This window comes from Odocoileus virginianus, chromosome 7, assembly GCF_023699985.2.
Source record: "Odocoileus virginianus isolate 20LAN1187 ecotype Illinois chromosome 7, Ovbor_1.2, whole genome shotgun sequence".
Taxonomy (NCBI): Eukaryota; Metazoa; Chordata; class Mammalia; order Artiodactyla; family Cervidae; genus Odocoileus; species Odocoileus virginianus.
Window position 1 is genome coordinate 49,528,784 of NC_069680.1, and position 27,387 is coordinate 49,556,170.

General features: G+C 38.9%; 1 protein-coding gene across 3 annotated transcripts in view; it reads right to left on the reverse strand.

Moving 5' to 3' along the window:
* The window catches only part of SLC16A9 (solute carrier family 16 member 9), a 75,586-nt gene that overhangs the window by 9,566 nt on the left and 38,633 nt on the right, over positions 1-27,387 (reverse strand). For 2 of the 3 annotated variants that reach the window (XM_020897113.2, XM_070470687.1), the window contains 2 exons: positions 16,451-16,594; positions 144-239 (listed from right to left, as the gene is read on the reverse strand). In XM_020897113.2, the coding sequence (XP_020752772.2) occupies positions 144-239; positions 16,451-16,594 (240 nt within the window). The remainder of the gene's footprint in view (positions 1-143; positions 240-16,450; positions 16,595-27,387) is intronic. The other variant, XM_020897114.2, reaches the window with a different exon arrangement.

The window sequence follows — 27,387 nt, forward strand, 5'->3', positions numbered from 1 at the left end:
TAAGGATTAGAGTAAAAAAAAAAAAGTTGTGTTTCTGAGTGGTAGCTGGGGGGTGGTTGGGTAAACCTATCTGTGCTTGGTAACTTTTAGCTTTGATTACAAGGCTGAAGAGTGGCAGTGCTGCACTTATATTGAAAATGTACCTGTTGAAATCAGGCCAAGGGCAAGGCCACGACGGCTGTCAAAATACTGGCACGTGATGGTCACCGTTGCAGTGTATAATAAACCACATCCGAGACCTACACACAAGAAGACATTGCATAAATTAAGACAGACTATATTATTTCAATGCAAGAAACAAAGAGGGGTAATTAAATAACCCTGAAAGAAACAAGCATTGTACATTAACGCAGATATATGGAATCTAGAAAATTGGTGCTGATGAACCAATGTGCAGGGAGGGAAAACAGATGTAGATGTAAAGAACAGATCTGTGGACAAGGGGTGGGGAGGGTGGGACAAATGGATAGATTAGTATTGACGTATATACACTACCAATAGATAGCTAATGGGAAGCTGTTATATAGCACAGAAGCTCGGCTCAATGCTCTGCGATGATCTAGATGGGTGGGATGGGGGGTGGGAGGGAGGCTTAAGAGGAAGGGATATATATGTAATTATATATATCTTAAGTGAGGGGGGATGTATACATATAGCTGACTCATGCTGTTGTATAGCAAAAACTAACACAACATTGTAAAGCAATTATACTCCAATAAAAAAATGTATTTGTAAAATAAATAAATAACTCTAATAGGACATTTTGTTACTGATTGGCTAAAACTCTTCAAAGTATGTGTTCCTAGATCCCTCTGACATTAACGGTGCAGCTCCAATGAACACATTTGGCCAGCCTCGGTTTTCACTCCCACCCACCTTTAAGGTCAGGGTCAAAAAAGATCCAATTTCTAAAGCACAAAGGAGAAATGGAAATTTAAACTAAGACATTATGGAGAGATAGAGAAAATGGTTAAATCACACACCAAATAGCAAAATTTAACCAAAATTCTCCATTAACTATCTCTCTCTGGCTCTCTTCCATATATTTACCCTCAGCTCAGTGTTCTTCCCGGAGAAGGCAATGGCAATCCACTCCAGTGCTCTTGCCTGGAAAATCCCAAGGACAGAGGAGCCTGGAAGGCTGCAGTCCATGAAAGAGCCTGGTAGGCTGCAGTCCATGGGGTCGCAAAGAGTGGAACACGACTGAGCAACTTCACTTTCACTTTTCACTTTCATGCACTAGAGAAGGAAATGGCAACCCACTCCAGTGTTCTTGCCTGGAGAATCCCAGGAGCCTGGTGGGCTGCCGTCTATGGGGTCGCACAGAGTCGGACACGACTGAGGCTACTTAGCAGCAGCAGCAGCACCAGTGTTCTTCCTCCTCTAAGTCCTCCACACAATTTTATAAAATCCCCTTCATCATTCCAAGCTCTTTCGCTAGACTTCACAGCTTGGCACATCCAGTCTACAAAACAAAGCCCTTCTGTATCTCTCAGATCATCCCATCACTGTAAAATGTGTATTTGTAAGTTTTAATCTTTTACAGATGGAAATTGTTTTATATAGGAATAAAATGTCATGGCGTTAGTTTAAAATCTCTTTGAAAAAAAGAGGAAGAAAATATAAGAGTATATTAACAACAGTTACATTTAAGTGGTGATCATTTGGTTGCTTGCTATACTATTCTTTATTTCTCTGTGAATCTGAAATTCTTTTATGATTAGGAAAAAAATACCTTACAACCCAATATCCCTTTCTTTAGACTCTAGGGCAATGTTTAAGGCTCTTGTCTGTTAGCTTAATCTTTTTCTCCCTATTAAGGATCTAATAACCCCAGTTTTGGTTTCCGTAAAGTGTTCCTCTGGCTTCTAACTTATAACATGTGCCGTTTTTCTGCAATATCATCCATTCTTGAGGATCACTTTGTAAGCAACATAAAAACTATTGTCTAAAAACTAATTTTAACCATGACTCATAAGGTGAGTTATTAAAGTCATTTTCATTACTTTCGATTGCCACCTGGATTATGATTAGAAAGAATACATGGTTTTAACAAATATGCTGGATAAACATTTTATGAAATTAGCACTTAAGACAACTCAAGACTCAAATGATCATCCGTGATTGTATTAAAAAGTACTCTTAAAGAAACAAGGTAGATTAAAATAATTACACTTTAAATATTAAATTTTTCAAATACAGCACCCTTTTGTATGATTTAAGGGAAGAGATACTATATCTCATAAACTAAAACATGAGTTGGATTGACTTATATACTTATCATTATCACATACAATATACTTCAATAAAATAAGACCTGTTCCTGAACAATCAATTCTGTGAAACCAAAAAAATGTCACCCTTAATTAAAATTGCAATTCAAAAAGCTTTGGAGAGGGAATGAAAGGGCTCAATAAAAAGGACATTTCTGTTTGCTAATGCCAGAAAAGTTAAAACAGTAACTTTTAAATGCTTCCCCTTAGACTAAAAAGAAAGAAATTTTTTAAAGTTATTTCAAGGTCATGGGTTTCACATAAGAACACCTCACTATTTTTTAACGTAGCAGAAATTTTAAATGCTTTTTCTCTAAACTTTTCAAAACACAGAAGGTGACATGAGATTTTCCCCAGATCAGTATTAGGATGACCTTAAACCATCAGTTATTAAGGAGATAACCCTCAAGGTCTTTCTTGGAGTGCATGAAGTCAGAACTATTTTCATAATGATACTAACATATTTTCAGCTTTTTTTCACTGTGTTCACATTAATGCTATTGGTACAAAAGAGATGGTGAGTAAAACTGGAAGAGCCTTAGTACAAATCAAGGTATTGGTACCCAGCCTCTTATCTTATATGCTTCTCACCACTCACTCATAGTAAAAACAAACAAACAAAAAATTTTTTAATGCTTCATCTGAATTGCAATAATTGAGGCAAGAAAAAGCACTTACTCAACTGTTTCAGTAGCCAGCTAAAGTAGCCAAATTTTCCACGTAACCCTGCATGTATTTGAAAGAATGTCTGACAGACAAACTATGGTTACTGAGACTTACATGTTGGGCAGACATTTTCTTGAAAACAAGCAAGGAAAATAACTGACAATAATGGTTACCAATGATAAAATTAAAATTTTCCAGTAAAAATTAGAATTTTTGGAAACTTATATCCAACACCATGATTTGACAGTTACCCAAAACATAAATATTCTCTGATGAGCCTATTGGTGATACTAACAGAAGTGATTTTTTTTAGCTGTTGTTTAACTCCTGCCTAACTCAGAGAACCAATATTTTTCACATATCCAATTCACAATGTTACAAAATCAGACTTGAATGCTGACCTAGTCAAAGTTACAGATTTAAATAAATTGATTTAATATTACAGAGCATGAAAAGTATACTGATGTGGTTTCAATTTCCATATTGCAATTAACCCTTGGAAAACTATCATATATCAAGTTTTTTAATAGGATCAAAGAAAAGTATCTACAGTGACATGAGGAGAGTATTACAAACCTCTCTCCCTTTTCCAATTACACCTTTGCGTGAGATTTTCTTCACACACATCAATCCAAAAAAAAAAAAAACATATTACAACAGCTTTGAGTACTGAACAGATCAGAGAATCGATTCCTTCCATGAAACCAGATGTTAAAGACATTCACAAAAGTGTAAAACAATGCCATTCTTCTCATTAAACTTTGTTTTGTTTTGGAAAGTAGAATTGGTTTTTGTAATAAGTATGTTATTTATGGGCTTCACAGGTAAAGAATCTGTCTTTCCCAGGTAAAGAACCTGACTTTTCCCAGGTAAAGAATTCCCACTGGGTAAAGAATCCGCTTGCAATGCAGGAGACACAGGAGATGTGGGTTCAATCCCCAGGTAGGAGAGATCCCTGGAAGAGGGCATGGCAACCCACTCCAGCACTCTTGCCTGGAGAATTCCATGGACAAGGAACCTGGCAAGCTATCGTCCATAAGGTCGCAAAGAGACACGACTAAAGCGACTGAACACAGCATAGCACATGTTATTTATGCTAACATGTACTGGATTTGTTATTATTATCTTTAAATGAATTACTAAACAAATACTTTTAAATTTCTCAACTTTTAATACAGTAACAAAATAAGTTTAAATAAGTATAATCCACATAATTAAAGGTTCCTTGGGGTTCCAAATAAAAGAGTGTAAAGAGTCTGAAGAACACAAAATTTGGAATCCACTGCTTTAAAGCCTTTCTTGGGGACTGCGGAATTAATTGGGAAATCAATATTGACATATACATACTACTATATAAAAAATAGATAACTTATAAGGATCTCCTGTATAGCACAGGGAACACTATTCAGTATTCTGTAATGGCCTATATGGGAACAGAATCTAAAAATGAGTGGATATATGTATATGTATAACTGATTCACTTTGCTGTATATCTGAAACTAACACAGCATTATAAATCAACTAGACTCTAATGAAAAGAATAAATATCTAAAAATAAAGCCTTCTTTGGTCTCCAATCATTTCTGATTAGACTCTGACCAGTTAAAAAATTTTGAGCATCGACCTCTGGTATAGCATAATAACTTTTTTAATGAAATATCTATAGTACTAACAATTCAAAGCATAATAATTAGTAAAATATAATTGCTATCTTTTATTTATATAGGTGAAACTAAACATAAACATAGGTGACAAGAATATACAGAAGAACTATACAAAAAAGATCTTCAGAACCCAGATAATCACGATGGTGTGATCACTCATCTAGAGCCAGACATCCTGGAAGGCAAAGTCAAGTGAGCCTTAGGAAGCATCACTATGAACAAAGCTAGTGGAGGTGATGGAATTCCAGTTGAGCTATTTCAGATCCTAAAAGATGATGCTATTAAATTCCTGCATTCAATATGCCAGCAAACTCAGAAAACTCAGCGGTGACCACAGGACTGGAAAAGGGCAGTTTTCATTCCAAACCCAAAGAAAGGCAATGCCAAAGAATGTTGAAACTATCGCTCAATTGCACTCATCTCACATGCTAGCAAAATAATGTTCAACATTCTCCAAGCAACGTTTCAACAGTCCATGAACCATGAACTTCCAGGTGTGTTCAAGCTGGATTTAAAAAAGGCAGAGGAACCAGAGATCAAAATGCCAACATCTGCTAGATCATCAAAAAAGCAGGTGAGTTCCAGAAAAACACCTACTTCCGCTTTATTGACTATGCCAAAGCCTTTGACTGTATGGATCACAAAAAACTGTGGAAAATTCTTCAACAGATGGGAATACCAGACCATCTTACCTGCCTCCTGAGAAATCTGTCTGCAGGTCAAGAAGCAACAGTTAGAACCAGACATGGAACAACACACTGGTTCCAAATTGGGAAAGGAGTACGTCAAGGCTGTATACTGTCACCCTGCTTATTTAACTTCTGTGCAGAGTACATCATGGGAAATGCCGGGCTGGATGAAGCACAAGCTGGAATCAAGACTGCCAGGAGAAATATCAATAACTTCAGATATGCAGATGACTGCACCCTTATGGCAGAAAGCAAAGAAGAACTAAAGAGCCTCTTGATGAAAGTGAAAGAGGAGAGTGGAAAAGTAGGCTTAAAACTCAACATTCAAAAAACTAAGATCATGACATCCGATCCCATCACTTCATGGCAAATAGATGAGGAAACAATGGAAACAGTGAGAGACTATTTTTGGGGGGGCTCCAAAATCACTGCAGATGGTGACTGCAGTCATGAAATTAAAAGACGCTTGCTCCTTGGAAGAAAATCTATGACCAACCTAGACAGCATATTAAGAAGCAGAGACATTACTTTGCCAACAAAGGTCCGTAGGTTTTTCCAGAAGTCATGGATGGATGTGAGTTGGACTATAAACAAAGCTGAGCACTGAAGAATTGATGCTTGTGAACTGTGGTATTGGAGAAGACTCTTGAGAGTCCCTTGGACTGCAAGGAGATACAACTAGTCAATCGTAAAGAAAATCAATCCTGAATATTCATTGGAAGGACTGATGCTGAAGCTGAAGCTTCAATACTTTGGCCACCTGATGTGAAGAACTGACTCCTTGGAGAAGACCCTGATGCTGGGAAAGATTGAAGGCAGGAGGAAAATGGGATGATAGAGGATGAGATGGTTGGATGGCATCACCGACTTGATGGACATGAGTGTGAGCAAGCTCTAAGAGTTGATGATGGACAGGGAAACCTGGCGTGCTACAGTCCATGGGCTCGCAAGGAGTCAGATATACCCGAGCGACTGAACTGAACTGAAACATATTTACATGTTCTTACATTTCTTTTCCATACTTTATGTTTCATTTCACATATCTCTGGGTAGACCATAACCTCAGCGGCCTTTTTTCCTTCATCTCCTCCCCTAGACATCAAGTTCTTTATCACACCCACTACCTAAATTATCAGCCTCCCACTCTGTGGACCGCCACTGCCTCAATTCATCTCCTCCAGATCTTTCCTGTTCTGAACAAATGGCCTCCTCATTGCTGTCTCAGCCTCCAGTGCTTTATCCACCAGTCTATCTTCTAATTATCATACAGTTCTCACCACATCACTCTCCTGCATTAAGACCCTTCATCATCAGTTCTCTGCTGCAAATCAAGCTTTTTTTTTTATTTTTTAGATTTTTATTTTAGATTTTATATTTTAGAATTGGAACATTCTCCAGGGGATCTTCCGGACCCAGGGATTGAACCAATGTCTCCTGCACTGCAGGCAGATTCTTTACTGGTTAAGCCACCAGGGAAACCTGTGTCAGTTTCTGCTGTACAGCAAAGTGAATCAGCTATACATATACATATATCCCCTCTTTTTTGGATTTCCTTCCCATTTAGGTCACCACAAAGCAATGAGTAGAGTTTCCCGTGCTATAAAGTAGGTTCCCATTTGTTATCTATTTTATTCACGGTAATGTATATATGTCAATCCCAGTCTCCCAATTTACCCCACTAACCCCCCCCCACCCCGCTTTCCGCTTTGGTATCTCTATGCTAGTTCGTTATGTCTGTCCCTTTATTTCTGTCATTTGAAGAGATGTGGATAGACCTAGATACTGTCATACAGACTAAAGTCAGAAAGGGAAATACAAATACCGTATATTAATGGATCTATATGGAATCTGAAAAAAATGGTATAGACAATCTTATTTATAAAGTAAACAAAGCTTTGACTTATTTGCAAGTCCACTCATGATTTGTGTGTTCCTTAAACAAATATCCCGAAAAAGACCCCTATTATCCACTATATCTCAGGCCTCTGAGCATTTGAGCTCCTGGAATGTCCTCCCACCATCCTCACTCCTCCAACTTGTGCCCACCTGATCACATCCCACCTGCCCTTGAAGACTCAGCTCAAGCACCAATTCCTGCATGAAACCTTCTTCTATGCCCCCACCCCCCGATGTACTATATCTGCACTGAATGTTGCTCCCATTTTATTCGTGCACTTATTTTACTGTGTTACAAGTTACACGTTTACAAGTCTCTTCCCCCAACTAGACTATGAGCCAAGCCACTACCTGAGGGCAGGCTGTGTCTTGTTCATTTGAGCATCCTGGTTCCAGGTCTGAGGCTGGCACAGAGTGTTAAAGTTCTTCTTCTTCTTTTTCCCATCAACTTTATTTGAATTCCCAATTTGAAGTCACATTGGCTAATTTCAACCATTTCTATCTATTCTTACTCTGGCTGTCACTCTTGCATTTTTCTCTTCCTCTCTTTGTCTCATTTTCTCTATTCATATAACAAACATACACAAACTATATACATGCATGCTGGTATGAGAATATATATATTTTAAAAAGTATCTTATGTCTGCTTTCCAACTAAAGTGTGCTGATTTTTTCAAGTTAGGCCAGAAAATACATCTTAGCTTAAAAAATATTAAAGATTATTTTATTTCACAATAATTCATGTAACAGGATAGAATCATTAGAAATATAGAATTAGAATTACATGGTTTAAAAAAAAAGATTTACAACTTGTATGCATTATGGGGTGATGGTCTGGGCAAATCATACTAAACAGCCTCATTTTTTCATTTTTCTTAAATTTAAAAAAAAATTTATATTTATTTATTTAGTTGTTCTGTGTCTTAGTTGCAGCACTTGGGATCTATATATTTGACCAAAGAGATCAAGCCTCATCTCCTTGCACTGGGAGCATGGAGTCTTAGCCACTGCACCACCAGGGAAGTCCCCTTCAGTTTTCTTAGTCCTTATCTACAACTAAAAAACACCCAAACCAACTAAACTGATAAGAGATATGTATATCAGAAGACTATATAACTGAATGGAATTTTCATTTATTTTAGGAGGACAGGCAACAAAATATTGAAAACTGTGCACACATTTTGAAAATTGTCTATGAATTATTTTAAAATATTCTTTCATTATATACATATCTTTGTATATACCTAACTTAACGGACATCTATCAAGCCCCTGTATTTACATATGAAAATTTCCCCCTGCAGTGTTATCTTTACAAAAGGAAACGGTTTAGTACTAGTTCATTTTAATACAGCAAGCTTCAAAAGTGATGAGGGTCAAGTTACAGAATCCAGATTCTACCCGTGAAATAGGGGTCAGGGGTAGAACCTAGGACTTTCTCAGTTTGGCCACTAGAAGTCTGATATCCTGGAAAACCCTTCATCCTGGGCAAACTAGAACAGCTGGTCACCGTGCATAAAGATTTGTCTCTTGATCATTTGGGAGAATGCCCACTCTCCATGTTCTGAAACAAGCATTTGAGCAGCTCTTAAAATAGCTGAGCCAGTAGGATTTATCATCTTGAGCAAAGGTTAAGGTAGGCAATTGCATATAGTATTCCAGAAATATCTACTTCTAGAAATGAATTTGTGAAAATGGAACTTCAGATGCTAAAAAAGATAAGTTTAGAGCATCCAAATGCAATTACTGGTTATGCTTCTAGCCTAAAACATCTACATGGAAAAAGTTTAAGCAACTGGCTAGCTTTCTGATTGGCATGGTTTTATAAAGGCATATGGTTTTGACACTGGCTTGATTAAAGCACAAACTTTATATGCTTAACATGAGTACCCTGAACATAACATTAGCAGGTCAAAAGCACAGGTTTGAGATCAAGCAGGTATGGATTCAAATCCTAACTCTAACATTTACTGGCTGTGTGACTTTCAGTTTCCTTATCTTTAAAACAATCTCACAGGATAGTCACAAAGATTAAGAGAGATTAAAAAATGTAAAATATTTTAGTATCTGTGCTTGGACTATAATAAAATATCCTGAAATAGACATTATACTGATATATTTTTTCAGTTTTCACCTGAGTATTACAGAATTACATAGCTATATAGCCTCAGACTAATTAGAAAATCAGAGTTCCTTATTGTAACTGAACATCCATGAGAGACAAAAGGAGATCTTTAATGGCATAACCATTACAAACAAACCAAAAAAGGCTTATAAAACTCTTAACTGCTAAAGTGAATATCCAGAAAATGACCTTTACCTAATTTGCCATCACTAGAGGAGAGTGAGATTGTCTGTGAATGTGGGCTATGCCCTCCTCAAGCTCAGTGGACTATGAAGACATGACCAAGAAAGTGAAGGAAGAGAAAATTGAATTTTTCCAAAATCAAGAAGAGATTATTAAGAAAACAGTAATCAGGTAGCCAAGTATCAGTATAATCTGAAGACAAGAGACTGCAAGAAATTGATTTTTCGAGTTGTGCTTTTCAGAAAAGCAAAGCAAAATAATTGGGAAGAAGCTTGAGCAATTCATTAATGGAATATTGTGGTCCCTGCTCCCACTCCTCCCCATCTCCCACTACACTTTCTTTTTTCTAATTTTTTTTTAATGTGGACCATTTTTAAAGTCTTTAATGAATTTCTTACAGTATTGCTTCTGTTTTATGTTTTTTGGCTGCACAGCCTGTGGGATCTTAGCTCCCCGACCTGCATGGATGGAACCTGCATCCCCTGCACTGGAAGCATGGAGTGCCTCCAGGAAGTCCCTGATTTTAGGAAAGCTATTGAGAAAACAGGAGCCTGAATTACTGGGTTTGTTGGCAATGTGACATAGAGCCACTTGAAAACCAAGCAAGCTGTCATTTTATTCCAGCTACAAACACCAAACAAGATAATCTTCTATTTTCAAAATGGTTTTTAAAATGGTAAAACAGAATTATGCCAACTAATACACGTCAGTATTATTTTTGATATTGTTATGCCCGATGTCCGAATCCCCGAGCGGGAAGAGAGAAAGCTACCAAGAGACAATGCAAAACGCAAGAAGGGAGTTTATTGCTAGCTCGAGCTAGGGCCCCCGCTGTGTCCAACGCAGTGGCGCACAGGCTGAGAGCCCCGAGCCCGGTTTTTCTACCCATATTTATAGGCCATCCAATTTCAAACATAAGCAGGGGTCAATTAGCGAAGCGGATTGGTTACATGTTCGCGCGCGCGGGACTTTTCCGAAAACAAGTTCTGATTGGCTGTATCTGGGTGGCCTGATAATCGTCCTAGTTGCCAGAGGAGGGTCTTTCCCTTCCCGCCTCTGTCTCCTATCATGGCGTTATGTTTGCTCTTCCTACATTCCGTTTGTTCTTCCTACAGATATTACATTATAAACATACTACATAACTTTAATTTCTTCATATTATTTAATCTGTTACACAAATATTTCTGATTCAATAGAGCTTCTCCAGTTCCAAAAAGCTACTGCTGTGGTCTTAAACTAAGAGGTCTTAGAAAGGTCTTTCCTTAGAAAGGAATATAAGGAGAAGGGAACAAGTATGCATTAAACTCCTTTGGGCCTCTCTACACACTTTATTTCATGAATAGTCACAATATCTCTGTGAAGTCTTAGTCTCATTTCTTAAGAAATACAAATGGAACCGCTCAGAGAGGTAAATAATTTTCCAAGGTCACAAAACTGATAATGATGGTTATGCTAACCAATACTTATTTCATTAACTCATTGTTAGGGAAATTTAAAAAATAGTCTTGTTTAGGCTTCAGAGACAAAGCAGAGCAGGCCTCTGACCTTGCTTCTAACCTGCCTGGATACTGTCCTACCTGGGAGTGACTGGGAGTGACTGGCTGCTGAGAGTGCAAGACTTGCAGCACCATAGATAAGATGGGGGAGAAATCTTGTGATTGTTGAGCTTGTGATTGTTGAGCCCCAGGCTTACCTACATTCCAAGTTTCACACAACAAAACAAACAGGATTAACATGAAAACCGAGCTGCAATTTGGTCACAGATTGATGATGATATCAGTTTGCTACCGCCCTGGTATTATAAGCAGAAACCCCAAACTATAATTTTTGAAGTCTCACCCAAGGAGCGGATGCGCTGCCTAGGACCCGTTCCCAATGGGACTCCAGATGTGTGGTGACACAGGACTTCTCAGCTTTGATTAACTCTGGATGTTGGTCAAAACTTAATTTGGTGATGTATCCTCTGCTCTATTTCTCTTTCCTTTTAATGTTAGTATATTGAAAGTAAGCTAGATAATTCTAAAAAATATTTGTTATTATTTATTTGTATATAACGAGTAGCTTATTTGTTAACAAATCCTTTGAACCTGAGACGAAAGTGAAAACTTTCGGCAAAATACTCATCCATCCACAAAACCCTCTAAGGTAGATACTACTGTTATGTTCAGGTCAAAAAATGAGAAAACAATATGTAACTTGTCTGTATTCCATGCGGCTAGCAAGTGAGTAAGAGAAGATTAACCCACATGGTCCAACCCTTGATGGTGCTTGCTCCTGTGTATGCCCTACTGCCTTTCTTAAGAGACCATCTAGTTCATTCCAGATGGAGGAAAATGCTTAGAATACTGCACAGAATGGGTGTTCAATATATGTTACTGTTAGACTGAATCTTTCTTGTTTTTTTCAAAGGAATTCATAATATACAGTCTCAACTTGTAAGTTTAGACTGTGTTATAATTTCCTGTCTCTTCCTTTTCAACTGGATACCCTGCTTTCAATGGGAACAGATGAAAGTGTCATTGTTCATTAAATTCCCATTTCTTTATCCCACGAATATTCTATGAGCCCTATACTCTGAGCCTACTAACAAAACCACAAAGAAGTCAACCATGATAAGAACTGTTAATAATCTACTAGCAAAGAAGTCCAATAATTACTACAGTGAGTGACTTTTTAATTATTGAAATTAAACTCAAAAATTATTGGAAATTACAAAATAATTATTGAAATGAAAGTTCAACTGATTTTTTGCTATTGAAATCCAACGACACTCTTATATATCTTATTTTTATTTTGCTTGATTTCACCTAATCCTTACAAGACCTGTGTGATGCAGGTTTCTTAGTTTGCCTTCACAGATGAGGAGACAGTCACTATTGGAGATCAAGGGCTTTGCACAAACTCACAGAACCTGTATCTCCTGACCCGAAGCTCAGTGCTCTCTCCCTGAGCTTATAATTTTCTCCTAGTCACAGAGATCCAGAATCTGTTGCCAAATCAGGGTCATACAATCTTCAGACATAGCTTGCTTTGCTCTTTTTTTAATCAGAATTGTGACTATGTTTCTGTTTTTGTTTTGGCCATGCTGAATGTAGGATGCCAGTTGCCCGACCAGGTACTGAACTCTGTCCTTCTGCAATGGAAGCACAGAGTCTTAATCCCTGGGGTGCCAGAGAAGTCCCCATAGGCCTGTTTTCTGCCCCAGGTTCCATGACGTGAAGGAGAGGCCAGGATTCCAGAAGAAAAGACGTTGCAAAAAACACTATGACAAATATAGAGATAATAACATCTTGGATCATTCCCCAAAGAGAACTACAATCACTTATTTAGATATCATACACTAGAGAAAGTGGGATGCCTTTGAGCAGGGTAGGACACAGGAAATGAACTGGCACTGTTAGCTAGGGGCCTGAGACACTGGCCTCCCCTTAGAATGGGATCTCATGGGAGCCAGGGAATATATGGGATCATGGCCCTGGTCTTGCTCACAGTGAGTCTACTGAGTCCATGGGCACATCATACAGTTATTTACCCAGTTCCTAATATTTAACTGGAGCAGTAAGGTGCTTACAGGTTTAATAGCAGTGTGGGTGCTTGAGGGTGCTCAGTCATGTTTGACTCTTTGCAAGCCTATGAACTGCAGCCTGCCAAGCTCCTCTGTCACTGGAATTCTCCAGGCAAGAATACTGGAGTAGGTTGCCATTTCCTACTCCAGGGGAACTTCCTGACCCAGGGATCAAAACTGAGTCTCTTGTGTTTCCCGCATTGGCAGGCAGCCCTTTACCACTGGTGCCACGTGAGAAGCCCACGTACATGATATGTGGCATAACCTTCTTTCCACATTGCTCTTTGCCCAGGGGAGTAAAAGTTACCAAGGTGGAGAAAGCCACGTGGAAGATCTGCAAGTTCACCACCACCAGCAGCAGCAGATTAAATCAAAAAGCGAAAGTGAAGTCCCTCAATCAAGCCCGACTCTTTGCGACCCGTGGACTGTAGTCGGCCAGGCTCCTCTGTCCACGGGATTTTCCAGGCAAGAATGCTGGACTGGGTTGCCATTTCCTTCTCCAGGGGATCTTCCTGACTCAGGGATCAAACCCCAGTCTCCTGCATTACAGGCAGACTCTTTACTGTCTGAGCCACCGGGGAATCCCAGAGTAAATCAAGAAAAGCTTCAAATCCTATCTCATGAATAGAAGATCAGAGGTTCATGGAGGAGAGGGGACAGGATTAGCTAGTGAAAGGTTCCAACACCATTAGCCAAATCAAAATCAGTTGTACTGGTTGATAAAGCTCTTTCCATTGCCACAGAAAACTTGAAATTTAATTATAGGGGTTAGTTAATTTTGTCTCTGTCTTTCTATACACCCTTAGATATGCTTCCAACACAATCAAATGCACATAAAATCTTGGACAACCTACACTCATATTTTTTCTTTTTAAAAATTCATTTTTATCTGTGGCAATACAAATACTATGGTGTCACCCACTTTAGATCATTTTTTTAAGTCAGTGACAGCTTTGGATATGTAGTCACAAAGGCTATATCTTAACTCTGAAATCATGTGAGATAGTAAAACCCCACGAAATTTTAAATGCTTAGTCCAAAATTTTGGAGAAAATGCCCAAATCATACCAATAATATAATGATTTAATTTTCTATGTTAAAAGGGGTTTGTCCTACAAGGAGTCATCTGATGTCCATACACAAATAGCAATATTTTTATTTTCATGATTTTAGAAAAGAATTCAAGATGACTATTCAATGAATACTTTCAACTTTTACACCAGAGATGATCATATTTGCATGTACAGGTTTAAACTGTAATAAACACTATAGTGAATAGGTAATATAAAATATCACACACCTGTTCTCAAAGAACTAAGTAACCTGCTTATTTAGATTATGATCTGAGTAGAATTTGAGTATTTGGAGTTAAATTCAAAGTAAACTTTAAGAGTTCTAAAAGCATTAAAAACAATTACAAACATGTAAAAAAGGTCAGGACCTGATGTCAGACTGAATGGATTTAACCCCAAGTCTCCCAGATTTGCAGCTTTGGTTAGTAATTTCACTTCATTGAGCTTCACTTTCCCTCTCTGTAAAATATGTTCACATGAAGACTGAATGAGACCATATAAAGCACAGAGCCGAACACATAGTATGAACTCAAATATTAGAGGTTATTATTTCCATCATTTATTATTAGGGGAATATTCCTATGTGAAAAAGAAGAATATTGGTTGTCAACAAAATTAGGTTCTTTCAGGTTTGATTCAAACCAGCCATTTTGCTGGAATTTGTCCCTGAAGTCTTTAAACACCAAAATCCTTAACTACAGCCCCTGTCTGGGCCATGTCCAGCCCAGCTGCGCTCTTTGCTTTGTTGCCACATGTAGCGATGAGATCTTCCCCCGGTTCCAGTCTATTCCCCTGCAGCCTCTCCTCCTATTAACTAGCTGTGTCAGCATTGGCAGGCACATCTTCCTCCACCCAAATACACTGTGTTCTAAGGATTTTGGCACCACTTCTGAGCCAATGTCATATAGACGGTACTACAGAACTCCTGTCTAGAAAATAGGCTCTTAACATACATTTATCAAATATGCTTTTCTGACAGTAAAGCAAAAGCATGTTAATCAGGAATAACCCATTCTTTATATCAAATGTTTGAGGTTGTTTAACCTTTTATTGGAATTTCTTTTGGAAAATGTCAATCTTCCTATAGATGTATAACTTTTGTTCCTCTGATTATAACTCAAATCATTTCTTAACCATTTCATTACTTACACAAATATTCAATTACATTTTACTAGATAATAATATTTTTACAATCTAAAATATAATATTTAAAGAATTCCCTGGTGGTCCAGTGGTTGGGACTCTGCACTTTCACTGGTGAAAACCCAGGTTCCATCCCTGGTCAGGAGACTAAGAACCTGCAGTCTGTGTGGCATGGCCAAAATTAAGAAATAAATGAATAACAAACTATTTCTATGTGACTAATACACATTTCTATTTGTTCAAACTGAATATGAAAAACTAGAACAACTTCTGCCTACACTGTATTTCAACTGTGATTCCCCTCCAATTTATATAACACTGGTGTATTGTTTTTAAAAAATCTAAGATTTGAACATTTGGATTTACAGAGATGATACATTTAAAAGTGACTATCTGGTTTACAAAATACATTTTTAATATTTAGAAGGAAAAATAAGTCTTTCAGACATTCAGAAGAAACTTTGAAAGCTGGTGTTTTTAAAAAATTCCCAACAGCTCCTTGGAATCATAAGTCTGGCGATGTTCAACACAGATTACAACAAGTACAATACATCACAAAAGTATTCCCCCCAAAACTGTCAGTGTTCTCAAGCCCTGAGTCCTGTACCCTTTCCTCTCCTATAACGAAGATCATCATTAACCACTCGGTTTTGTCTGCTCATACCTTATCTTTCACAAAAACAATCATTATTATGATGTGCTTTAAAATCTACTCTTTACTTCTGCTATGACCTTGTGATTGAGGCCCTGGTGACTGCTACTGCGGAACAGCAGGATGTTGAGAACACAAACGGTTCAACACAGCCCTGTTCAACCAACCGATATGAAAGGGACCACTTCCTACATCAGTGAAAAGTGGCAGGTGTCAGTGACATCGAAGTTTCACTCTTCCCTCTCTCTTTTCCTTTGTTGTGCTAAAGAGACAAGTGCTAAAGTTAAAAAAACCCTTCCCATGCCTTGCAAAAATCATAATGTGCACTGTTAAAACACAAGTATCCCTTGACATACTGTAATTCACTGGGTGGGCATTTCATTAAAGCAACAATTTTTGGTGAAGTGGTGGTTGAAAGTGAATTATTCCTGAGCATTTTCACTCCTTACATTAACGTCATTCATTAAAACGACATTTAACTCTCAAAGCTTAGAAAAGCATCATAGTGACCAGATTTCTTACCTACAACAATGCCATAGGAAAAAAACAGAAAGTAGATATTGGGGGCAAAACTGCTCAACATCAGGCCTCCTGCCACCAGGAAGCCACTGAAGATTGTCACGGCTCTCGCTCCAAAAGATGAGACACACACGCTGCAGACAGGACCTAAAATCATAAATGAAACCTTCACTTATTTAACAGCAACCTCCTCTCCACAATCCTATCATCCACCCCATGGGAAGTTTAAAATGATTCTTTCCATCATAAAACAACAAAATAACAATAAGCCACTGCATATTCACTATGGGTTGGACACCCTGCTACTTCACGTAAACAATCTCACTTCACTGCATTCCTGGAGCTAGGTGTTTTTGTTATCCTCATTTTTTTTTTTTGATAAGGAAATTAAACTTGCAGAAGAGTAAGGTCACATAGTTAAGAAATTGGGGTTCCGGAGTCAGACTTCATTAAATTCTCAATGTGGGTAACAGCAGCAGCCACAGAGTAGCAATAAAGAAATAAAAATCCACACTGTCTAACTCTTTGAGTCCACCAGTTTTGTTTTGTTTTTTTTGTAGCATGCCATATGGCATGTGAGATCTTAGTTCCCTGACCAGGGATCCAACCTGCACCCCCTCATTGGGAGCACAGTCTTAACCACTGGGCCACCAAGGAAGTCCCTTGAGCCCACCATCTTAACCATCACACTCTTCTGAGGATTTTGGTCTCCTAGACAGGCCATACATCTTTTCTATCCAAAGCTCCTATCCAGCACAAGACCAGTCATATAACTGATGACAAAAATAAACTTGATGATTGATTCAATGCAATCAATAGCAACCCTATAGAAAGACGAAGTGAGGAGTGGGGTTACTCCCTTCCTAAAGAACATTCTGGCAGGGGTTTGGGGGGGGGGGTGGCAATGCTTCGAGCCTACTCACCCAGGCATGAGATTGTCAGTACCATGTCCTACCTAATACATGCAACCTGGAATTTGGGGGAGGAAGTGCACTGTTCACTGACAGGCAAGGGAACCATCACTTGGACCAATCCTATGCAGAGGTGGGCAATTGCTCATGTACTAAGATTTAAGTGATAGTGAAATCTGTTCTCACTAGTGCCGTACCTTCAAAGCATCTACAACTACGGAGCTTAGCATTATTAGAAATAAAAGGACATGAAGGGTTATTTATAGCTCAATAGTCTCATTTATAGTCTAGGAAATGGAAGCCCAGAAGGGTTGTCCACAGCCATGGTTCGAAGGAAGAGTCCAATATTGGATAGCAAAGAGAAACACCTTAACTGAATTCACAACAACCTTCCAAGGTACAATCTATTATCCCCAATTTTTAAAACATATATTCATCAGGATGGCTAAATATAAACAACAGTAAGTATTAGCAAGAATGTAGAGTAATCACAGCTCCCATAGTGCTGACACGATCTTCGGAAGCGGAACACAGCTCCGTACAACTCAGAAGTTCTACTTCCGGGTATGTGAGCGTGCGTGCTAAGCCACTTCGGTCATGTCTGACTCTGTGACCCCATGGACTGCAGCCCACCAGGATTCTCTGTCCATGGAATTCTCCCGGCAAGAATACTGGAGTGGGTTGCCATGTCTTCCTCTAGAGGATCTTCCCGACCCACGGATGGAACCCATGTGTCTAGTTTCCTGCACTGGCAGGCAAGTTCTTTACCACTAGCGCCACCTACCTACACCCAAACTCATAAACAAAATGGTTTGGCAAAAATGGTTATGGCAAAACTAGTCATAGTAGTCAGTGCCTACAAATACAGATGTTCTTCAGTAGTAGAAAGTATGAGTAGATTCAAACAATGGACTACGACAAAGCCATGAGAATGAACGATCTACAGCTACTCACAGCAATGCAGGTGTAATCTCAGAAATGAATGTGGAGTGAAAGACCCAATATGAGAAAAGAACACGTTGTGCAATTTCAATTATTCTCAGTACTTTCTAAGATTTTTTTTTGATGTGGATAATTTTTGAAGTCTTTACTGAATTTGTTACAATATTGTTCTGCTTTACGTTTTTTGGGTTTTTTGGCCACAAGGCACGTAGGATCTTAGCTCCCTAACCAGGGATTGAATCCACACTCGCTACATTAGAAGGCAAAGTCTTAACCACTGGATCTGCCAGGGAAGTCTCAGTACTTAGTCCTTCTCGGTACAAAAAGAGGCAAAACTAATCTAGTCAAAAGTCAGGACAGCAGCTATCTTTGGTAGGGATTAGGGAGCTGTATCCAGAAGGGAACACAGCCCAACTTCTAGGTGTTCTAACGTCCTGTTTCTGGATGTGAATGTGCTCTTTACATGAGTGTGTCTGGTTTGTAAAAAAAAAAAAAAAAAATCACAGAGCTATACTGTCATGACATGTACACTTTTCTGTACATATCTTAAAAGTTTTTAAGAAAACGTAAATGGAGAGGTGGTGTCATCCATCCACAGTCTCATAAGTGGTGGACCCAGGATCTTATGATCCCAGGCCCATGCTTACCAATACCAGGCCTGTTCTTACTCAACACGTAACTGGAGACTTACATATTGTGTATTATGGCCACAGGGATTAGTTTCTGCAAAAATCCCCAATCAACAATGTGCTAAGCACATATTTAAGACCAGGTTATGATCACTGAGATACTACCAGCTTTTAAAGCCTACAGACATATCCCACATTCCTCCCTGGTCATTTCAGGCACTCTTCTGTGAACCAGTAGAGAGAAGAAAATTTATATATTTACATGAAAGAGGAGAATATTATACACCAGTGTTTTAGGAGGAAAAGCCATTTGAAAGACTATACCTTTTATCTGACAGTTGAGCTATTGAGCTATGTGTATATCCAAAAAGAAACACTTAGATACTTCAAAAATAGAAACGATTTTAAGAGTCAAATTTCATAAATGGTTGTCTGACATCATAAAGTCATGACCCGTTTCTGCTGTTTACCAATTGTACTGACATTGAGAGTCAGTGTTTACAAATTCAACAATCACATGGAATTGAAACAGAGATGGTATCTGGCATACTTGAAAAGTTTCAAGTTTCACCCTCAAAGTAGGTCTTTAAATTTATGCTCCTTAATGCATGTGAATTCTACAAGGAAACCCAGAGTTTGGGAAGCTGGGAGTGGGATGAAGGGTAATAAATTTCATAGCATGTACAGTAAAAATCACTACTTTATAAAATATGTAATATTATTATCAATTTTGTGATAAATTCTTTTATCATGCTGTCTAATACATGATTCTTTGAAAAAACTTAAGCTTAAGGAAGAAACAGGCAGAGATTCTTTAACAAATGAAAACAGCAAATTGAAACTGTTTTTAAAGAAATTCTCATCTCATACCTGACTGACTTTATCAAAAAGATAACAAATAAGTGCCGGCTACAATGTGTAGACAAGGGAACCCTCAGACACGACTGAGCGACTTCACTTTCATGCATTGGAGAAGGAAATGGCAACCCACTCCAGTGTTCTTGCCTGGAGAATCCCAGGGAGGGGGGAGCCTGGTGGGCTGCTGTCTATGGGGACGCACAGAGTCGGACGCGACTGAAGCGACTTGGCAGCAGCAGCAGCATGCACTGTTGGTGAGAATGTAAACTGGTGTAGCCACAATGGAAAACAATATGGAGATTCCTCAAAAATTTAAAAATAGAACTACCATAATATCCAGCAATTCCATTCCTAGGTCTTTATTCAAAGAAAACAAAAACACTAATGAAAAGATATATGCATCCCCATGTTAAGTGCAGCATTATTTACAATAGCCAAGATATGAAACAAACTTAAGTGCTCATCAACAGATAAATGGATGTGGTGTGCATATATATATATGCACACATATATATGCACACACACACACAAAAATGGAATATTACTCAGTCATCAAAAAGAATGAAATCTTGCTATTTGTGACAGCATGGATGGACCTAGAGAGTATTACACTAAGCGAAATAAGTCAGACAGAGAAAGACAAATACTGTATGATTTCACTTATATGTGTAATCTAAAAAAGTAAAATGAACAAACATTCTAAACAGAAACAGTCATAGATTACCGAGAACAAACTGGTGGTTGCCAGAGGGGAGTGGCGTAGGGAGAGAGAAAGATCAGGGAAATTAAGAGGTGCAAACTTCCAGTTACAAAATAAGTGAGTCTCAGGTATGAAATGTAGGGCATGGGGAATACAGTGAACAATTGTATAATATCTTAGTGTGGTACCATAGTACACTTATTATAGTGATCATTTAAAAACATGTGCTGTGCTGTGCTTGTTCTTAGTCGCTCAGTTGTGTCCTACTCTTTGCAACCTCATACATTGTAGCCCACCAGGCTCCTCTGACCATGGGGATTCTCCAGGCAAGAATACTGGAGTGGGTTGCCATGCCCTCCTCCAGGGGATCGTGCCAACCCAGGGATCAAACCCAGGCCTCCTGCATTGCAGGCGGATTCTTTACCGTCTCAGCCACCAGGGAAGCTCACTTAAAAACACATAGAAATATCAAATCACTATGCCGTGTATTAGAACTAACGTGGTGCTGTTAGTCAGTTAGTCAGTTAGACTTCAAAAACAAAAAAGCTCATAGGAAAAGAAATCAAGTATGTGGTTACAGAGGTAGAGGGCAGAGGGAGGGAGAACTGGAGGACAGTGGTCAAAAGGGCCAAGCTTCCGGTTGTAAGACAAATAAGCACTAGGGATGAAATGTACAACATGATAAATATAATTAACACGGTTATATTTATATATGAAAGTTGTTAAGAGAGTAAATCCTCACAGTTCTCATCGCAAGGAAAAATTTTTTTTCTACTTCTTTAAAGCTGTTCATATATAAAATGTTAGATGTTCACTAAACTAAAACATAATGATAAGGGAAAAAATGTTTTCTATCTCTTTAATGCTGTGCATATATGAAATGATGGATGTTCACTAAACTTACTGTGGTAATTGTTTCATGATAAATGTAAGTTAAATCATTATGCTATATACCTTAAACTTATACAGCACTTTAAGTCAATGGAATAATAATAATGAATAAAACTAGAAGAAAAACTAGAAGAAAAAAAATTCTCTACCTTCACACCATCAACTGCTGCTAACTGAAATGAAAAAAAATCTTGATGTCAGAGGTTAAGGGCAAAGAATTTTAGAGCTGAAAGAGGCCTTGGAAAGGGTCTAAAGGTAAAACAATGAAACTGGAGCTTAGAAGGATCATGTGATTTGACCAAGGATCCATAGCTAATCAATGACAGAGCTAAAGGCCAAAGTCAGCCCAACAATCTTCCCAACTAAGAAGTGTTTCCATTGGCACCTTAATGTTTCTCTAGAAATATGTTTAAAAAACACCTACATACTTTTGTATTATCTCACAGTTTAAGTAGCTTAATGAATTTATGGAAGATGAAAACATGATATTTATGCTCATTTTGGTGCTTAAAGATTTAGAATAAATTATTTTATTCTCATCCTCAGAACCAGGGTATTTCTAGACTTGATTTACATAGCTTTAAACCACAACAGCCCCAGGTTTCATCAATAACAATTAGGGCAAAGTACAATTGGAAGTGACCAGTAAGTCACATCCACGAAACCTGACACATTTATGTGTTTAGCTCTTTACAGTAACAGGCAAGTTCTACAAGATGATAAACCATAGATTACTCCTCAGCATTGGACTAGTTTCTATTCAAGAGACTAAATAAATCAAACGCCTACTCTCAGGGGAGATTGATAAGGCTTCACGTGTTTTACTTTGCAGAAGGAATCTTTGGAACAAAAGTCAGTTAACTTGTAATGTGAACCGGTGACTCCACTGCTTGGGAATCTGTACAATTTTAGAAAAGAGGGAGGGAGGAGCATCATCATTGGGATGCCAACCTTTTTACTTTGACAAATAAAAACAATTTTTAAATGTAATAACCATCTATTTTCATTGCCTCATCATTAAAGCAGAAGAAGGAATATTTTAATAAGGAAATAGTGAGAAGGATATAATTTCAGAGTAAAATGGAAGCCAGTGATATTGGGAAACACATACACATACTACGTATCACTGTCTTCATATGCCTTTTGTCTTTTGTGAAAAGTTTTCTTTTTTCGGTTTTGTTTTTCTTCTTTGGCCACACTGTGCAGCATATGGGATCTTAGTTCCCCTACCAAGGATCAAACCCATGCCTCTTGTATTGGAAGCTCAGAGTCTTACCACTGGACCACTATGGAAGACCCCATGAAAAGCTTTCTTGAACTCATAGTTTTATGTGTATTGGGGTTTAGGAGCCATTATTACTATTACTACCTTCTGTTTGGGTAATTAATCTTATTTGATTAGATGAACTGAAAATGCTCAGTAGCAGGGCTGGCAGTCAGCACAGAATGGTTTGAGGGTAGCAGGTGACAGGTGGGGCAGTAAGAGGTATGTATGTATGCATGCCCAGTTGTTTAGTCATGTCCGACTCTTTGCAACCCCATGGACTGTAGCCCACCAGGCTCCTCTGTCCATGGGTTTCTCCAAGCAAGAATACTCGAGTGGGTTGCCATGCCCTCCTTGGTAAGAGGTAGGCAGGATCCTAAAAGATATTCCACTCTCCTTCATAGTGGTCTGGCAACATCTTTGGCACAATGCTGACACTTTCCCTCTAAAAAAGGTAAGAATTTGCTGTATGACAGAGGGAGCTCAAAACCAGGGCTCTGTGACTACCTAGAGGGGTGGCAGGTGGGAGAAAGATTCAAAAGGAAGGGGACATATGTATACCTATGGTTGATTCATGTTGATTTATGGCAGAAACCAACACAATATTGTAAAGCAATTATCCTCTAATTAAAAATAAATAAATTTTTCAAAAGAGGTAAGAACTTACATATTAGGGAGTAACCCTGTAAACCAAAGTGAGCAATGAAGAATGAAAGGAGGATACAGATGAGTTTTAAGAGAGCTGTGCTGTGCTGTGCTTAATCACTCAGTCATGTCCAACTCTTTGTGACCCCGTGGACTGTAGCCTGCCAGGCTCTTCTGTCCACAGGATTCTCTAGGCAAGAATACTGGAGTGGGCTACCATGCCCTCCTCCAGGGGATCTTCTCAACCCAGGAATCAAAACCAGATCTGCATTGTGGGCAGATTCTTTACCATCTAAGCCACCAGGGAAGCCCTACAACCTCTTAAATACAAAACGAAACAAAAATATAAGACCATTTGTTCATAGCCATCTGCAAATCAGAATGATTGATATTATTCACAGTCAATTAGGGAAATGAAAATGAAAACTCCAGTGGAAAAAGTGTTTTGTTATGATCAAGGGTGAATTAGAAAATGAGAAGGATAAGTTGTTTTAAGGAAGTCAGAATGAACTACTAGTAAGGGATGAAATTGTTTCCTTCAGCCCTTCAGGGTGATGTGGGAAGAAACAGTGTTAAAGTTTTGCTGCTGGTTGAGATTAGCAAGGAGGAAGAATACACCGATTAAAATTTTAAAATTTGCTATGAATAGTACCATAAATTTAAGTCTGCATTAAGCAAACATAAAAGTAAACATTTGACCATTACCATTCCCCCACTATTTACCAAGCATCCGTTACAGAAGCACTGCTGCAAAACAGAAAAATAAGAAGCCACACATGGAATGTTAAAGTTTCTAGTAGCTCCATGAGAAAAAGAAAAAGAGGTAAAATTGATGTCAATAATATATTTTACCTAACTGATTATATCAAAAACATTATCACTTCAACATTTCAATATCATTAGAGCTATTTTACACTCCTTTCTTTTGTACTAAGTTTTTGAAATCCAGTATGTATTTGTGACACTTACATCACATCTCATCTTGAAATATCCACATTTTAAGTACCCAACAGCCACATACAGCTAGTTACTGCTCTGGACCACATAGCCCTGGTGTGTGGTATCAAGGCACCATGGTAGAAAGGACACAGAGAAGAACACGCATAGTTTCCAAGCTAGGCCAAAAGGCAAAACAAACAAAGGTCCAAACCTAAGGCCATGGGTGATTAAGTCCCAAAAGAAAGGTTCAGATCCTGTGTTTGAGAATTTCAGAAAAGGGAGATCACCATGGGCCAACGAACTGAGCCTTGAACTGCACTGTGACGTATGGTTGTACTGACAACGGGAATGAAAAACATTCTCAATGGAGGCAACAGAACCATAATGCCGTTTTCCAGTTTATAAATTTTGTAAGAAACTTTGGGAAAGAAATTATCTCCTTTGAAAAATAAATCAACTTCCATGCACTTCTCTCTCCCAAAAAGATTCAGAGAGTCCCCAGAGTGGTAGGATGGCCTGGCCTGCTGCAGGGAATAGAAACATCTCACTCTATTCATATTAGAGTGAGAAATAAATTATAGGGACTTCCCTGGTGGTCCAGTGGTTAAGGCTCTGTGCTTCCAATGCAGGGGGTGCAGGTTTGATCCCTGGTTGGAGAGCGAAGATCCCCAGGCCTCCAGGCTAAAACTCCAGAGCATAAATAACAGAAGCAATATTATTCTTGCTTCAACAAACAACAGAAACAAATTCAATAAAGACTTTTTAAATGATCCACATCAAAAAAAATCTTTAGAAAAAGAATGAAATTATAGCAGGCTGAAATTTGACGTGTGTGTGTGTATATATATATATGGGGCTTCCTTGGTGGCACAGCAATGAAGAATCTGCCTACTATGTAGGAGATGTGGATTCGATTCCTAGGTTGGGAAGATCCCCTGGAGGAGGGCATGGCAATCCACTCCAGTATTCTTGCCAGGAAAATACCATGGACAAAGGATCCTGGCAGGCTACAGTCCATGGGGTCGCAAAGAGTGGAACATGACTGAAGCAACTGAGCACATGCATTTTGTGTGTGTGTGTGTATAAAGAAATTATAACCAGGCTGTGTGCTCACAGTGCTGTAAATGTTCCCTAACAGAGTAGACTGATTTGGTTCAGGACTCCCATCCCTCCACTTACAATGCAGGGAGCCCAACAATGCAGGTTCTTCATTCCTCACTCTTGCTGAGACCAGAAATTTTAAGTTCATCTTCCCGAGGAAGAGAAAGGCACTACGGAGCCACACCCACTCAAATCCTTGCTCTCAAGTATACTGATCACCTTTGCTTGTGGGTTGGTTTGGCATATTATGCACATCTGCTTTTTTCAAGTCAGCAAAACCTACATGATTCACACCAATCAACCGTAGACCCGCCAAGCACACTGGTAATGGGCCAATGTAGCAGGAGGCAGAAATTCAGCCCTACACAAAGGAGTCTACAGCACTTGAGGGTAAAATTGTATGGATACACTCAAACCCAGCTCTGCCAACACTTGCAACTCAGGCAGCAAATCTGTTGGCTATACTGACTCATTATATTAACCCAGGCATAGATGTACTGACTCCTTAGCAATGCGAAGACCTTTAAAGGAATTAAGGACAAAAAGTGAGAGGGAAGGGACTGTTCAATCTATTCGGAGTTCAAAACTGCAGAACAAAAGATCTCTCAGCATCTCTGTTGTTGGAAAAATGGCTCCACCCTCCTCCTTGAATTTGAAGAATTACATCTAACCAAAGAGTGCTTTCTCTCAATTTAATAAAAGACTGAATAATATTCCACTGTATATACGTAGAGCAGAAATTAACACAATATTGTAACACAAATATACTCCAATCAAAATTAATAAAGGGGCTTCCTCCCCAGTGGTACAGTGGATAAGAATTAGCATGCCAACGCAGTGGACACAGCTGTTGATCCCTGGTCCGGGAACATTCCACACACGGTGCAGCAACTAAGTCCATGTGCCACAACTACCTGAGCCCTTGAGCTCTAGAGCCCACAGACCACAACTTTGAAGCCCACACAGCTAGAGTCTTTGCTCCACAGTGAGAAGTCACTGCAATGAGAAGCCCATGCACGGCAACTAGACAGTAGCCCCCAGTCTCCGCAACTAGAGAAGGCCTGTGTGCAGCAATGAAGATCCAGTGCAACAAGAACAAAATATGTATATATAAGGCCATGACTGCCCTTTAGTTCAGTGACCTTCCATTCCTTCCGTATCCTTCAGATTCTGACCATAGAAACCGAACCAGAAGTAGACGTACGTTAGGAGATTTATTGCAAGGAACTGGTTTATGCGATTGTGGGGCTTGGTGAGGTAAATATGGTGTCCACAGGACAGGCATCAGTAGGGCAGGTTAGAACTCTCTCCCACAGAATGAAGCCACAGCCCGCAGGCAGAATTTCTTCTTCTGAAAAGCTCCCTTCTGCTCATGAAGTCTTTCAACAGATAGAATCAGACCCACCTAATTCATTGAGGATAATCTCTCTGAGTTACAGTCTATGTAACTAGTCTACAGTAACTAGTAACTAACAGTCTATGTAACTACAGTCTATGTAACATAGTCTACAGACTATGGGCTTAGAGCACATCTATAAAACACCTTCACAGCCACAGCTCCATGAGTGTTTCAATAACCACAGAATGTAGCCTAGCCAAGTTGACACCAACTGTCACACCTGTTGGCTATACCTAACACAATGTTATATACCTAACACACCTGTGTCACACCTAACACACTCTCTCCTTCTTCAGCCAAATTTACTCTACCAGACCACGTCATGGGCAGTGCAGACACCAGGGCTCTGCACAGACTCTCCAAGAACTGCCCTGTCCCTGCCGTCTGCCTTGCCCAGCCCGTACAGACTGTCTTGTTCCTGCTATTCTTGGTATTTGTGGTGATGTCTCAGAGGATCACTACCCTTTTTCCCTGTCTCTTTCCTGAGATTATAAACTACTCATAGAAGAGACAATGTCTTCTGTCTGGGCGTCCCTAAGATAGAGACCAGGCTCTCTGAGTGTCTGTAATGACAATGTATAACCTAGGGAAACCAAATCCTTGATATTCAGCTTTATTCATCCCAAAGACCATCTGGAAAAACAATCCAGATGAGAGGTCT